Source organism: Nansenia antarctica (assembly GCF_963989245.1).
Source record: "Nansenia antarctica genome assembly, chromosome: 7".
In the NCBI taxonomy this organism is placed as follows: Eukaryota; Metazoa; Chordata; class Actinopteri; order Argentiniformes; family Microstomatidae; genus Nansenia; species Nansenia antarctica.
Genome location: NC_137677.1, coordinates 8,770,235 through 8,786,436, shown reverse-complemented (window position 1 = coordinate 8,786,436; position 16,202 = coordinate 8,770,235). Strand labels below are relative to the sequence as shown.

At 46.1% G+C, this 16,202-nt stretch overlaps 2 protein-coding genes across 2 annotated transcripts in view; one reads left to right on the top strand and one right to left on the bottom strand.

Moving 5' to 3' along the window:
* Positions 1 to 11,426, top strand: part of myo1f (myosin IF) — a 25,218-nt gene extending 13,792 nt beyond the window's left edge. The window contains exons 20-27 of the mRNA XM_080535426.1: positions 1 to 96; positions 240 to 385; positions 638 to 784; positions 929 to 1,068; positions 1,459 to 1,535; positions 9,570 to 9,778; positions 10,428 to 10,600; positions 11,315 to 11,426. The exon at positions 1 to 96 is cut by the window's left edge and continues 74 nt beyond it. Coding sequence (XP_080391552.1) covers positions 1 to 96; positions 240 to 385; positions 638 to 784; positions 929 to 1,068; positions 1,459 to 1,535; positions 9,570 to 9,778; positions 10,428 to 10,600; positions 11,315 to 11,391 — 1,065 coding nt within the window. The 3' untranslated portion in view covers positions 11,392 to 11,426. The remainder of the gene's footprint in view (positions 97 to 239; positions 386 to 637; positions 785 to 928; positions 1,069 to 1,458; positions 1,536 to 9,569; positions 9,779 to 10,427; positions 10,601 to 11,314) is intronic.
* On the bottom strand, positions 4,060 to 6,023 carry LOC308161411 (E3 ubiquitin-protein ligase TRIM21-like; the record flags this gene model as incomplete). Its single annotated transcript, XM_080535427.1, has 2 exons — positions 5,953 to 6,023; positions 4,060 to 5,693 (listed from the first exon to the last, which is right to left on the bottom strand). The coding sequence occupies exon 2, from the start codon at positions 5,689 to 5,691 to the stop codon at positions 4,060 to 4,062; it is 1,632 nt and encodes a 543-aa protein (XP_080391553.1). The 5' UTR covers positions 5,692 to 5,693; positions 5,953 to 6,023.
* Positions 11,427 to 16,202: the final 4,776 nt, after the last annotated feature.

The following is a 16,202-nucleotide window of genomic DNA, read 5'->3' as shown; positions in this document are numbered from 1 at the left end:
GGCCTGGAGCAGAAGCCGGAGCTCAGGCAGTTTCTGTCCAAGAGGGAGCGGGTCGACTTCGCCGATTCTGTCAACAAGTTCGACCGCAGGTTCAAGGTAAGCAACACAGCCTCCCTCTGAGACATTATATATAGCCCAGACCTGCCTCGATTACTCATTCTTCTCTTTCTTTCTTTCTCTCTCTCTCTCTCTCTCTCTCTCTCTCTCTCTCTCTCTCGCTCTCGCTCTCTTTCTCTCAGTCCATCAAGAGGGACATTATCCTGACCCCCAAAGGCATCTACCTGATTGGCCGAGAGAAGGTGAAGAAGGGTCCGGAGAAAGGGCAGATACAGGAAGTGTTAAAACGGAAGCTGGAGTTTACGAACCTCCGCAGTGTTTCTCTCAGGTAAGAGAGCCGCTACGTATCTGACGCTGTCGCCTGCTAATTTAAGACACAGGCACATAGGCGCAATGAGAGCAGTTGTGGTCAATGCGGTGGTTGTTATTCACCAGCTGGGAACCTAGAATTGAGTACAACTTCAAAGTGTCTCGATATGAGTGTGTGATATTATGTGTGATGTGTTTTTTTTTGTGTGCGTGTGATTTCACTTCTCTCTTTCAACTGTCGTTTGCTTGCGTCCCTCTCTCTCCCCCGTAGCACGAGACAGGACGACTTCTTCATCCTGCACGAGGCCGAGTACGACAGCCTGCTGGAGTCCAACTTCAAGACGGAGTTCCTCAGCCTGCTGTGTAAGCGCTACGAGGAGGTCACCAAGAGCAAACTGTCGCTCTGTTTCAGCGACAGGTAGGAGGACACGGACACACGCGCGCACGCACACAGGGACACACGCAAGCATGCACGCACACACACAGGGACACACGCAAGCATGCACACACACACACACACACACGTGTGCCCAAAAAAAAAAAGATTGTGTCTTTTCCTCAGGCTGGAGTTCCGGGTGAAGAAGGAGGGCTGGGGCGGAGGGGGGTCCCGCATGGTGGTCTTCCAGCGAGGACAGGGGGACGTCAAGCCAGCAGGGAAGATCCTCACCATCACCGTGGGAGACGGCCTACCCAAGAGCTCCAGTGAGTATCGAGAAGATAGAGACAGGAAATGGAGGGAACTCATCTGCCCCCTGGAGGCCAGATCTAGGTCCACATCAAGCTGTTGTAGAGTCGGGGATACAGTACAGGGGGGAGGCAGGTGGAATGTGTTCAATAACACTCCTCATTCAGTTGCCATGCATTATCTGTCTGTCTGACTTTCTGTCTGTAAATTCTGTAAAGCATCCTTGGGTTTGTGAAAGGCGCTATATAAAACCAAGATATGATTATTATGATTATTATTATTATTATTATTATTATTACTACAACTACAATGAGCCTGTCCTCCGATTTCTATCTCTTCTAGCCTCCCCTGACACAGTATATCACATATAGACCACACGTGATGACTCTGCGTGTTTGTTTTGCCAGAGCCAACCAGGAAAGGTGCTCCGCAGAGTCACGGGAGGGGGAGGAGCCAGCCGCCAAGCGGAGGTAAACAACATTCTGTCTACGTCACAGAGAGCCTTTCTCAGTGAACATGGACTCACTCTCTATGTATGCACTACTACCATCAGCCTAAACAAAGAGGTTGGAGTTTAAATGGATGTCTGGCTTAGTCTAGGGCAGGGGTGGGCAATTCATTTTCACAATGGGCCACATGAGAAACCAGGACTATTGTGGAGGGCCGAACCAGTAGGCCGGACCAGTAGACCGAACCAGTAGACTGAACCAGTAGACTGAACCAGTAGACTGGACCAGTAGACTGAACCAGTAGACTGAACCAGTAGACTGAACCAGTAGACTGAACCAGTAGACTGAACCAGTAGACTGAACCAGTAGGCCGGACCAGTAGACTGAACCAGTTCCTGGCGACATAGTGTACAGGTTTTTACTTTTGCCTGCTTGCGGCTCTGTCAGTATTGATTGATTGATTGACTGATTGACTGAGAATGTTTATTATGTGAAGCGCATTGAGTTGCATCTTGTAAGAAATGCACTATACAAATAAAATTTGATTTGATTTGATTTGAACCAGTAGGCTGAACCAGTAGACTGAACCAGTAGGCTGAACCAGTAGACAAACTTATAACATCATGTACAGAAGATGTGTATCATATTACAATCACAGTCACCTTTATTAAACTGTTCAATCATATCCGATTTCCTTTGCAAGCCATTAAATCAATAACATTATTATCAAACGTACATTCTGTTAAATGTAATTACGTCACACACATACAGAGACTGAGGGACAACTTGTGTTTGTGTTTTAATAAGCCAGACAGACAGTCTGCTACCTCACATCACCGTCCTAAAGCTCTGGGACCTGGACTAGACTGATTATTAATGTTAGAGATGCTCCGATCAGGGTTTTTGGTGCCGATAACCGATCACCGATCACTGGAATCAGTGATCTGCCGATCCGATATCACCGATCACCGATCACAGCGTCGAAAATGGCAATTGAAGCATTCTATTTATTGTGTAGCATTATTTATGTTTTTAATTATTCTTAACACCATTGACATTGTATATTAAGTATTTAAATGAAATTAGGAGATGAGAAAGTATCATGAATTGACGACCATCTGTTTTATTGAATTCACAACCACCTGTAGCTTACTTCAGGAAAAACAAATAAAATGTGAAAATAAAAATCATAATAAATAAAATGTACACTGTCACATCAAATGTGCAACATTCCACTCGAATGAGAGGAACTAGGGGCTCTTAGAGAACTTGGAGCTTATACTGTATACTGTAGCTTTCCTGAGGAACAATAAACACACCCAAACTAAACTGCAACATAAACAGGCTATAGCCAAATATAAAATACTGTTTCAAGTCAGTCAGTTTCAAGTCATATTTAGGAGGAGATAAGACAGCAAGTCAGCAATAATCAATAAAACAAAAAAACAAAACATTGCACCTAAGGAGATTTCAGACTCAAACCTTACTTCTGATTAAGCAGCATCACTGACAGATTAGCCTTGAGAAATACAAGCATCTCAGCGTTTTTGGCACTCAGCCTGTTCCTCTTATCATCTAAAATATGTCCTGCTGCTGAAAAGTCGCTCGCTATCTACACTTGTGCAAGGTGCACAGAGGAAGACCTAAAACTCACGCGCTAATAGTTGTTGCTATGGGCCACGTGACTTTCTGCTCGCGGGGTCACATGACGTCGCTGCACACTACCTACACTACGCTCGTGAAGTCGCGCTGGAACTCTGACCAGCACTCGTGGAACGCCTCTCGTCCAATCAAAGCACTCGGTCCCTTTATGACGTCGAGCCCAGTGTGCGCTTCGGCGCTCTCTGAGCGAATCGACGAACGCAGCAAATGCCGTATGATATTCGTGGTATTGAAAGACCTTGCGTGCGTTCCTCCGCGAGGTATTTCTTTTGAGCAGACATTACAAACGGCATATTTGTTGTCTCTTTCCGACACTGTGTAATATTTCCAGACTGGCGACGCCATTTTGTAAACTGATCGGTCGTGTTTGATCGGCCGTTTTGAGAACTCCGATCAAAACCGATCAAGGCCATATCGGCCGATACCGATCGGCGCCGATCAGATCGGAGCATCACTAATTAATGTGATCAATGGATCTGATCAATCCAAGTGAATTTAATTGTCTGAACATCCTCAATTTCACTCTGAACACACCCAGTATTCATTACACTCAAAATCCTCCAAATACTTATACATACAACAACTAGCTAATAATGAAAATACAGTATGTTGAGAGCATCTGATTTATAATAATGTGAACACCCTGAGAAGTCAAACAACCTCATGTATAGTCATATTATCTTCTTATGAGGCTGGAGAGGCTGGGCTGTATCTGACATTGCTGCTGCATATTCACCATCTAGCAGACACACTGAGAGCACAAACTACATGATAACAAACCATAACCAGCTCAGAAATTACTCTCTGTGGTAAATTATATCAAAACCTTCCCTAATGAGTGACTACAGATAAAGATAATTCTAAAGGTGCATATTTTACTGCTTTAAAGGTTGAAAATCAGTCAGTGTGATTGACAGGAGAGATGATCAGAGGGTCAGAGTATTCACCATCATCATTATATTTACCAGGGTAGAAGTATGGATAGAGTTTCTCAGTGAAGGTGCAGCCAGTGAAAGAGTAGATCTGAGACCTGGCCTCCACATCATAAAAGGAGACCTGGCCCTCCTCATAATCCACAAACACCCCCACCTTCTGGGGCTTCTCTCTCAGGGACAGGGGGACAGCAGGGACAGCTTTAGCCTGGTACTCATTTCCATTTCTTAACTTTACAGTCCAGTATCCATTCCTAGGGCTCAGTCTGATCTTCCCCTTCCTGTTGATGGACTCTCTGGCCACTCCTAGAGACCAGCCAGTCTTCTCATCCACCTCCACTTCATAGTAAAACCTCCCTGAGGAGAAACCCTCCTTTCCCAAGACAGAGACACAACTAGAAAACCTCTCTGCGTTATCAGGGAGATTCTTACTTGTGTCTCCACATCTAACTTGTTTCCCATCCACAGACAGAATGAGATTGGGATGTGCTGTATCAGGGTCCAGAGTCACGTCCACTGCATACTGCTCAATCATCTTCAGCTCAACATCACACAACTTCTCCACTTCACTCGTAAGTGTCTCCTCCAGCTGAGACACAGCTCTCCTCACAGTCCCCACGTAGAGATCACTGTGAACCCTGACCTCAGACCAGTCCTTGGTGTGTGGAGGGGTGGACAGGGAGGGGAAGCTCTGGAGGAGGTGGAGGTGGTCCTCAGTGTGTGAGAGCTGCTCCAGCTCAGTGCTTCTCCTCTGTAGCTCAGTGATTTCCTGCTCCAGCTCTTTAATCAGCCCTTCGGCCCGCCTCTCTGCTGCTTTCTGCTTCTCCTCGATCACGTCAAGGAGCTCAGCCTGGCTTCTCTTCATGGAGTCCACCAGAGCAGTGAAGACCTGTACGCTGTCTGCTTTCTCTCTCTGTGCTTCTTTCTTACTAAGATCTACTGAGTGTTTGATCTCTGAAACCTTCTGCAGTCGCTCCTGGATCATCTGCTGAACATCTGCCTCTGTCTTCCCCAGCTGAGCCTTCCTCTCTCCATACTCCTCCTCTATGGGGACGGTGTCATGGGTCTTGTGGTCTGTCTCAGTGCAGAACTGACACACACACGTCTGGTCACGCCTACAGAACAGCTCCAGGAGTCTGTCGTGCTTCTTACACATCCTGTCTTCCAGGTTCTCCACAGGGTCGATCAGCTTGTGTCTCTTTAAGCCTGCGACTCTCTGATGAGGCTCCAGGTGAGTCTCACAGTAAGAGGTCTGACACACCAGGCAGGACTTCAGAGCCTTGAGCTTCGTCCCAGTGCAGACGTCACAAGGCACTTGTCCAGGTTCGACAGGGGACTCATCTTCAGCCCTGACTCTCATTGTCTTGAATTTCTCTACGACCTCTCTAAACGTTGTGTTGACGCGAAGCTCAGGTCTTCTATAGAACGTTTCCTTACACAACGGACACAGACACAATTCACTGGTGTCCCAGTACTTTCTGATACAGGCCATGCAGAAGTTGTGTCCACATGGAGTAGAGACTGGGTCAGTGAACACATCCAGACAGACAGAACACAGGAACTGCTCCTCAGACAGGAGACTGCTGGAGGAAGCCATATCTAGAGAGACCAGAGGTGACACCATAAAGCATTTCCTGGAATCAATCAGATCTCAATAGTTTCAGCTATGGAGCTGTCAAGACTGTCTTATGGGATTATACAGCAACCAATAATTATAACATTATTCTACATCACATAGAAAATAGTCCTTCAAACAAATCAATACGTTTTACATGCTGAACTGTCTATAAACCAAACTGGTAGAGAGAGTGAACACAATAGTTTATCTTGACTTGTCATTGTAAGTCTCTCAACTCACCTGTCTGTGATTCTGTGAGAGTGTGGACGCTGTCTCTGTCCTTTATACTGTATGTGTGATAGATGTCTCTGTCCTTTCTACTGTATGTGTGATAGATGTCTCTGTCCTTTATACTGTAGGTGTGATAGATGCCCGTTTGAGGACGATATCTAACAAGTTTGAGAGAGTCTGCTCTCGGTCACGATACACTTTACGTCTCTACACAGTTTAGTTTCATTTCAGCTGCCTGACGTTGAGATGCTCCTCCCCTCCCTGGAACAGAGTTAACCCTTTACAGGCTGGTCTGTTTCTAACATGTGGTTTTACAGACACGCTCTTTACCTGTCATTTCCAGTCATCATATTGTTCCCAGTCAGTATAAACTGTAATCACAATAATATTTGTGATCAGGGGCCTCATTTATAGAAAGTACGTTGGATCAAATGTTTATCTTACCCATGTCGTACGTAGAAAACCACGTCAACGTAGTGATTTATACAGTGGCGGCTGGTGCTAAAATGTTTGGGTGGGGCACAGGTTATGGGGGCATGCTCCACGGGGAAGAATATGAACTTTAAAATCTGGATTTACAGTCAATTTTAGCATGAGAATAGCTCTACCCCCCTGTACAGACCTCGCCATCCCCTCTACCCCCCTGTACAGACCTCTTCATCCCCTCTACCCCCCTGTACAGACCTCTTCATCCCCTCTACCCACCTCTACAGACCTCTTCATCCCCTCTACCCACCTCTACAGACCTCTCCATCCCCTCTACCCACCTCTACAGACCTCGCCATCCCCTCTACCCCCCTGTACAGACCTCTCCATCCCCTCTACGCCCTGTACAGACCTCTCCATCCCCTCTACCCCCCTGTACAGACCTCTCCATCCCCTCTACCCCCTGTACAGACCTCTTCATCCCCTCTACCCTCCTCTACAGACCTCTTCATCCCCTCTACCCCTCTGTACAGACCTCTTCATCCCCTCTACCCCCCCTGTACAGACCTCTTCATCACCTCTACCCCCCTGTACAGACCTCTTCATCACCTCTACCCCCCCTGTACAGACCTCTTCATCACCTCTACCCCCCCTGTACAGACCTCTCCATCCCCTCTACCCTCCTCTACAGACCTCTCCATCCCCTCTACCCTCCTCTACAGACCTCTCCATCCCCTCTACCCCCCTGTACAGACCTCTTCATCCCCTCTACCCCCCTGTACAGACCTCTTCATACCCTCTACCCCCCTGTACAGACCTCTTCATCCCCTCTACCCCCCTGTACAGACCTCTTCATCCCCTCTACCCCTCTGTACAGACCTCTTCATCCCCTCTACCCCCCCTGTACAGACCTCTTCATCACCTCTACCCCCCTGTACAGACCTCTTCATCACCTCTACCCCCCCTGTACAGACCTCTTCATCACCTCTACCCCCCTGTACAGACCTCTTCATCACCTCTACCCCCCCCTGTACAGACCTCTTCATCACCTCTACCCCCCCAGTTTTCTCTACAATTTCTACAATTTTCTCTCTACAGTTTCTACACGTCAACGTGTACCGAAACACTTGTTTCCAACGTGGTCCTACGTTTCTCCTACACCAAGACACATACAAAGAGCATAGAAACATACAAAGAGCATAGAAACATACAAAGAGCATAGAAGATACAATCAGAATACAGTCTGCCATTCCTTCTCCCAGCATCGATTTGGTTTTCCTATCATGACTGAAGGACAGATGATTCACTTACTTACACAAGTTTGACTTCGGTAATAGGTCCAGTTGCAATATCAAGTTGGGAACAAAAGATGCCTCCTTCTAATCCATTTGTTCAATTTGTTTACAAAGTCCGGTAGTGGAAAGCAGAACAACGCATTTGTTACTTCACATCCCGCTAGCCATGTTTTCTTCTCATATCAACCCCTCGTAAATCCTCGGTTTTACCGTCACGAACGTGACGCCGGACATGACGTAAGCACGTACGATTCTTTGTGCATGTCCCAAAACCCCATAGACAATCGACCGAATGGCCTGAAGTTACCAAAATAGATTTTACATGCAAGTCTACGAGAACAGCCTAGTGCAACTTCGAGTAGACTGAAAGTTGCCCCGAAAGGGGCGGGACTTGAAGCTGATTGGAACATACTCCACAGAACACTAGCTGATTGGACTATGATATACTCCACAGAACACTAGCTGATTGGACTATGATATTCAGAAGCAACACTGTCTAGAAGTCATAGAAAAAAAATCTCTCTCTTCTCCCTTTGGTGGGGCATTGCACAATTGCCCCTAATGAACCAGCCTCCCCTGGATTTATACCATTTCAACGTGAGTCAATTTGACCGTGGAAACGATCGTAGGGCTGAGTGCCTATACACGCTTCTCTATTCCCCCGATTACATCAACCCCCACTTCCTTTATCTACTATGGGGGAAGTGCCTACCAGCAGGGCCCACAGGATACCACTGGACGCAGTTGCGGTCCAGCATGGAGTGTGGAAATGTTTGGTGTTATGTCTACCATACACCCACCTATTTCACATAGTCCTCAGCGCTCTCTTGATCTGTTTAATCTCTGACTTAAGTATCACTTTTATTTGATCTCATTGTGTCAGGGTTGCCAACTTTAACAGGTAGCAAAGAGTGACGTTTCGCTGCCCAACTCAGATAAAAAAAAAGTAGAGCGTTTGCTGCAGGGAGGTCTACAGCAATGTCGCAATACCATGGCCGTACCTCTGGATTTGTGACCGTACTGTCGGTTCCAGTTGAAATGTAATCTGTGGCGTAGGGATGTTTGGTTATTGTGGTCTCGACCCTCACATTTCACATAAGATAAAATACGAGAGTGCAATTCACAGTCAACAACAGTGCTAATCAAGAGCAATCATGCTCAGGTGGCAAAGGCACAGCCTAATCTTTTCATTGCCTTGTAAACCTAATATTGCTGCCGCCATCCACCTGTAAGCATCTAGACTGATCTGAATAACTAAATAAAACATAAATAACTAAATAAAAGAGATTTTATTATTTTATTTTCAAGGGTTAGGGTTAGGGTTTCAAGTGTGAGACATAGAAGCTGTGGCATGAGTGAGTGTGAGTTCAGATTCAGATTCATTTATTTATTCAAGGGACAGTGCATATTAATAAAACAAAAATAAATTGTAAATACGCCAGAGTTAGCCTGAAAGCTAGTTTTCATCCGCAGTTCCTATGCCATGATGTTTTATACGGCTCCCTGGAGGAAAAAAGTACATTTAAAAGATAAAATATAGGTAGACCTAGGCACAAAAAAGTAGACAGGACAAGCATTTAGCTTAAGGGCATAACATAGGGGGTTAAAAGAGCATACATTAATCATAGGCGGTTAAAAGGAGGGTACATATTCGGTAAGCAGACTAAAAGCAAGCAACATATACGCACGGTAAGCAGACTAAAAACAAGCACACAGACTGTTGGTTCAGTTGGGTGTGTCCCACGCTCAATGCTGCTCTCTTGTGTTTTTACTCTCTCTACTTTGTCTTCAAAGTGCATTGTGTCGCGTATGCGTATGCGATGTGCTGTATCAATAAAGTTGGATTGGATTTCATTAACCGTGTCGGCGTGTCTCCTCCCAGGCCAAAGGAACGGTGGAACCCAGGCCTCCAGGGGTCGAGCCGGTGTCCCCCTGCCCAAGACGGAGCACACCTACTCCACCCCCCAGAAGCAGCAGAGCCCGGCCAGCCAGACGAGACGCCCCAGCGCCTCCCTGCCCAAACTGGGCTCCCAGAAGGCCCGGCGAGGCCCGGCGGCTCACAACCAGCAGGGCAACCTGGACTTCCTCAACGTGCCTGAACAGGGGGTGTCGGGGTGAGCTCACTGACTCTAGGTCCTCTGTGGTCCTCTGTGGTCCCCTGTGGTCCTCTGTGGTCGTCTGTGCCTCAGTGGGTAGAGCACATGGCGTTAACGTCGCGAAGGTCGCGGGTTAGATTCCCGCTGGGACCATATATACTGTATATACTGAAAGATGTATGCACTCTCTGCAATGGCCTATACTGTTACATCCACAAGGAATTCTAAACCGTGATACTATTGTTGTAGCGGAGAGGGTTTGGAATCACGCTCTTGGGATGAGGTAGCCCTGTCTGAGACATATCTAAACTCAAGTGTCGTCCTCTGACCTTGGGGTGTGTCCTCTTGGCCATATGGTAGGCGTTTGTATCTTCCACCTGGGAGACCCGGGTTCAAACCTTGTCTGTCACTCTGTAACATATATAAAGGTATACATTGTATACTATCGCTGAAGGATACAGAAGTGGAAGTTCAATTAGCAGCGATGAGGAGTTATGAGAAATTGGCAGATGTACAGCAGTCCATGAACATGAGAGAGGAATGCTGTAGGTATAACACACTGTGACTGCATAACCGTCTCTATGGGATAGCGAGTGTTCTCCCTCTCCTCTTTCTGCTCCTCATCTCCTCTTTTTTCCTCCCCTTCTCTCTCTCTCCGTCTCTCCAGGATGCAGAGGAAGAAGAGTGTCGGTCAGCGGCCGCCCCCGGCCCCCTCCAGTCGGCCCCGGCCCCAGGCCCGCCCCCAAGTACCCCGTTGCCGGGCGCTGTACCAGTACGTCGGCCAGGATACCGACGAGCTTAGCTTCGACGTCAACGACGTCTTTGACCTGCTCAGTGAAGGTGAGCACACCGGGCACAGGGAAACGAAGAACAGAATCTCAATCTGACCAGATCTGACCCCTAGTTTAATTCTCCTCCTAACAATTTTGTTGTTGTTGTAATGATGTTCTTGGGTGTACCAATCCTGCAATCTAGGATTGGTACACCCATTTTTGGAGAATATTACTCAAAAAATGCCTCCTGAGCTCAGTTCAACTGTCTTACCCCATCAGAACCCCAAATATAAGCTTGTGTCATGTAAACAAACACTGTATAGCTACATAAACATGGTCAACACTATCATTTTTATCTCATGGATGGTCAGTACTTGCATCCATAGCTCTGTCTATGAATTTCAGATTTAATGAATGAATTCATTTTTCTGGCCCCATCCCTGGGCTGCCACGAAAAAAAGTGGCATTGAAGACTCGTCGTTGTTGTTGTTTTAAAATACTGCTTCATGCATAATTCTATTCAACACCCTGGGGGCTGTATGAATAATGCTAACAAGAGACAAGATAAGCGATCTAGCGCTTGACTCTCACTCACACAGATATCCAGGCTCCCGTTCAAACACACACAACCACACAACAAGTTCATGCTTGAACGTGTGTGTCGTCACACATGTACACATTGTGTGTGTAGGCACACGTGTGTGTGTGTGTGTGTGTGTGTGTGTGTGTGTGTGTGTGTCATCTGCAGCTCTTCAGCGACGTCTCTCTGTTCCCCCTGCAGATGCGTCTGGGTGGTGGAGAGGCAGGTTTCAGGGCAAGGAAGGACTCTTCCCCGGAAACTACGTGGAAAAGATCTGACAACACCTGTCTTTTCCTGTCACCTCAGGGACAGAATAGAGAGAACACACATCACTATCTCCAAGCCAGGGTGAATTCCAATGGGGTTGTTACAGTGTGTGCTAATGTGTGACACGTGCTCTGTGTATTACCTGCACAACTACCTGAGTAAACACATTCTGCATTGGTCAAAAAAGGCTGAAACAATGGACAGGTTCCCTGTTCCTCTACCGTCAGACTGAGCTTGGGGCCACCCTCCCACCATCCACCCACTGAGCTGGGCCTTTCACACCGGGAAGGCTGAGAGAAGGATCTATTTAAATGCTTTGAGGTGCTAACGTACAGTAAGTTTGTAACTAATAGGTTGGCTAATGATTGTATGCGCCTTGTCAGAAAAACGTGCGATGCATTTTATTCCGTGTGAGTAATTATAATGGAATCTAGAATCATGTTGTACATTTCAGGGAAAGATCCTGACATGATTTTCTGATTTTCTAGGTTGAATCAGAGATTATGTTGCACAACCACTAGGGGGCACTGCAGTATTATTCTTCATGTGTTACATTATCATAATCGTTGGTTGAATGCTGTAAGGTTAATAAATACACCAGGAATAGTGTAAATGTCAGACGTATGTGTAACTAATGATATGGTGGATTTTGGGGGGGGATTTCTTTTTAATGGTTTTGCTATTTTTGATAGATTTCAAGAATGTTTGTTTCATGTGCTGGTTTTAACATTTGTAAAATAACTGAGGGGATACATTGCAATTAACAAATTAACATAGAATAGAATGTCTACATTTGTCTCAATAAAGACCATCACTGGTATGAGCTCTTTCATAATGAAACAGGTTCACTTGGGTGCATCTGCATACATCAGTGTAAACTCATTATGCTGACTAATTGTTGAAATGTACATTAATGCAACATGTAAAACAGTTTAGAGTCGTGTCGGTGGATACATGATACATATGTACAGTATGTATCGTTCACCACAGCATGAGGCTGTATCTGAACATTGAACGTTCTGTGTGTTGGTGTGGTGCTCAGGGTTGATATACTGCCGTGTACACAGGTCTGACTCCTGACAGGAGGATAGGTTTCCATTAAGAGCCTTAAGCATAATATAGTAGCACAGGACATTAAATATGAATACCCTGTGTGTTTGTGTGTGTGTTTGCGTGTGTGTGTGTGTGTGTGTGTGTGTGTGTGTGAGTGTGAGTGTGAGTGTGAGTGTGTGTGTGTGTGTGTGTGTGTGTGTGTGTGTGTGTGTGTGTGTGTGTGTGTGTGTGTGTGTGCGTGCGCGCGTGTGTGTGTGTGTGTGTGTGTGTGCGTGTGCGCGTGTGTGTGTGTGTGCGTGTGTGTGTGAACTGAAATCAGAGCCTGTGTGAGTGAGCCAGTTGGCAGGTGTGTATCAGGAAAGAGTGTCAGGAGGTGCCTCCATGTATGAAACATGCGGAAGCACGGTTAGATGCACGATACACAATGACTGAAGTCTGTGGCAAGATGTTATTTTTAGATAAATTATACAAATCCATTGTATTATCAATGCTTTCTACCAATTGTTGATACCATATTTAAGGCCTATAGAAAGTCTACATCCCCTCCCCTATGATCAAAATGTTCATATTGTGTTGCCCCAGAGCCTGGAACAACTAAGCTGAATTGAGTTCATTGAGTACCATGATAATAGTTCAAACCTTGTTTTAAATGTATAACCTTCTTCTAAGTCTTCTCAGGGTTCATTTGAATAGGAATCAGTTACACACTCTGTTGATCAGGTTGTCACTACAAGAAAAAGAAGAAACTTCTCAGGAATGCTACACCGAGGCCTGGGGACACTTCTACTGGACAAACATCATTCCAGTCCAAAATTGCTCTATTCATTGATGCAAACTAGTCACCTTTCGGCGAAATTCGCCGTTTTTAACTCAAAATATGTCATCCACGTGAATCATGGAGATTTGCACAAAAATAAATAAATAGGGGGGGTACCTGACACCTGCCTGTAATTAGTTCAGATTTCCTCGCCAGCGAGTTGCATCGTGGAGAACTGCACACACTCACGGTAAGTAACCTGTTTGAGTAATTATATTATGGGGGTGGAAAAAAATGAAGTATATATTAATAAAAAAAGAAATGCGGGTGGTGAGGTAACTTGACATGTTAAGGTTTCTTCTAGCTTGCTAACGTAACGTAAATTAGCAATGGTTCTTCTCCATAGATTACGTTTACAAGCACACCAAATTCAGATTAAAGTCAATATGCAGGGTATTGTAACCGAATAGGTGTTTATAGGTGTTTATATGCGCTGTAGCAACTGGAATATTCTGTTTACATTTGAAAGGGCAAAATAATCTGGCCGCATGTAACTGCGTATTAAGGTACACTGGGCATGCGCGTACTGGTTGAATACAGGAATATGGTGTGCATGTAACCTAGTCATTGATATCTACTTTAGCATCATCAGTAGCCTAACTACTAGTAGCCTAACTGTACCACCCGCTTCAATTTGTTTTCAGAATGAAAACAAACTGTTCGTGACCTAGGTCAAGATGTATCAAAACGATAAAGTGATTGTTGTCTGTGCCAAGGCGTGTCTATGATGTCTCCTAGGGGGGTAGACTCTGCATCTGGGCTTAAAGCACCAAGGCCACCAGAGACTTCCACCCTAGGAAAGCTCCCTCATTCCTAAGAGCAGCAGACGCTGATGATTGCTCGTTAGTACAAAAACGATGGGTGCTCGTTAAATACAAAAACTGATAAGTGTTCGTTAAAAATACAAAAAACTGATGAGAAACGTAATATCATAACAAGCAGCTGGTGCTGATAAGTGATCAAAAGGACTATAGAAAAATGTTATCCTAACAACGTCCAATCCTGCCCTGTCACGTATTTGTCATCCCACTCTTAACTGTTTTTCCTTGTGGAGGTGAACAAATTGCTTTTTTTGTACTTTCCAGCAAGAGGACCTGGATGGAAGAGATGCCTGCAGGCCCTGTTTGTGTTTCCAGAGTCCAGGGATGTGACCAAATACAGTCAGTATTTAACAGTACAACATCTCTGTAATTACAGTACATGACGTAGCAGACATCAGGGTCTGGGTACATTCCTATGCATAACAATGCTACGAATGAACCAACATTTTTGTACGGGAAATGGACAATAGTAACGAAATTGATCTCAATCCCTGGTATGTAGCTGTCAGGGGAGGCTGGTGAAGGTAGAAATCGGAGGACACCTCATTGTAATGCAACACAATGGAATGAGGAACGCTATCAAATACAGGATGTTTTTGACACCATTCCTCATTCCATTCCATGTACTCCAATGATCCTGTCCTCTGATGTCTTCCTCCACCATCTTGTAATCTCCTTCTGCTAGCTGTGTAAGCTGAAATCTATTTTCTGTACGGTTGGATGCAAGTCACTTTATGACCTAATATAAAAAAGAAAATACTGTCTAAATGCTGTCTTCAGATCTCCTTCATTGTAGTCTTCAACGTCTCTGTTTCTGTCTGTCTTCTCTCTCCCTTGCTCTCTCTCTCTCTCTCTCTCTCTCTCTCTCTCTCTCTCTCTCTCTCTCTCTCTCTCTCTCTCTCGCTGTGAAGCGTCCAGATGCCCGTTCTCCCAGGATCCTTTGCCCTCCGAGTCGCTGGACTCGGTCATGCCGTGGCTGGACAGCTTCGTCCCCACCCTGCACCACGCCCTGGTCAAGGTGGCCTGCAACCCGCCCGCCGACATCTCCGCCGGGGTGGAGCGCCAAGCCCTCGCCTACCTCAGCGGCCTGAAGGACAACAAGGTCCGCCCCTTCCCCATGACCGAGTACGACGCCAAGCTGGGCGACCGGGGGCACCTCTTCCCTAAACCCAAGCATCACAAGCTCAACATGGACGTGTACCTGCCCTCCTACGTCTACAGCCCCACCATCTACCTGGTGCCCGTGGCCAAGGCCAAGGAGCTGGTGGAGGCCCACTGCAGCCTGCCGGACTCCGCCAGCTCCCTCTCGGACCCGGAGAGTCCGGAGAAGCCCGCCCCGGAGGTCCCCAAGCCCAACGGGGGTCCGCAGCCTCCCGAGGTTCCTCCCTGCCCCGCGTCGGAACCTCAGAGGGTCCAGCAGCTGCTCAACCTGGTGCTCACGTGTAAGAGGAACGCCGAGGGGGACGTCAGGAGAGAAGGAGGGCGGAGGAAGGAGGGGGTAGGAGGTGGAGTTCTGGACGTCCGGGGCTTGAAGAGGAAGAGGAAGATGGAGCAGGAAGCGGCGGAGAAGACACTGAAGTATCTGAAGAAGGCTTCTCAGGAGAGGGGGGAGTTCAGACCAGGTGAGGTTTTACTGTATTGGGTGGGCGGGGGTCAGATCAGGGGGGGTCATTTATAAACGTTGCGTACGCACAAAAGAAGGCGTACGTAACTGACGCAAATTTGGGGATTCATAGAAAACTTCCTCTACACACACTGACCGATGCATCCGCACATAAACTGGAGAAATGAGCGACTGCGATGGCAGCACTGAAACATACAAGTATATTATATCAATGTGTTTCTATGCAGTATCAATAGCATCTAATTTAGATGTTTTATTTTAGTTGTTTATCTAAAGAAAATAATATTTTTAAATAATGAATTATCTAAAATAATAAATTAAAAACAATCTAAATGATATGCTATTATCAATAGCATACCCCTTTTATAATTAGCATACTGAATTTCATTCTCAGATTTGATATAAAGACTATCAGAGTTGGGTCATTTGTGGAGACAACCCCAACCCAACTCAACCCAACCCTACTTAGTGAAGACAGGAACCAGAGGCAACCGGTGAAAATCACAG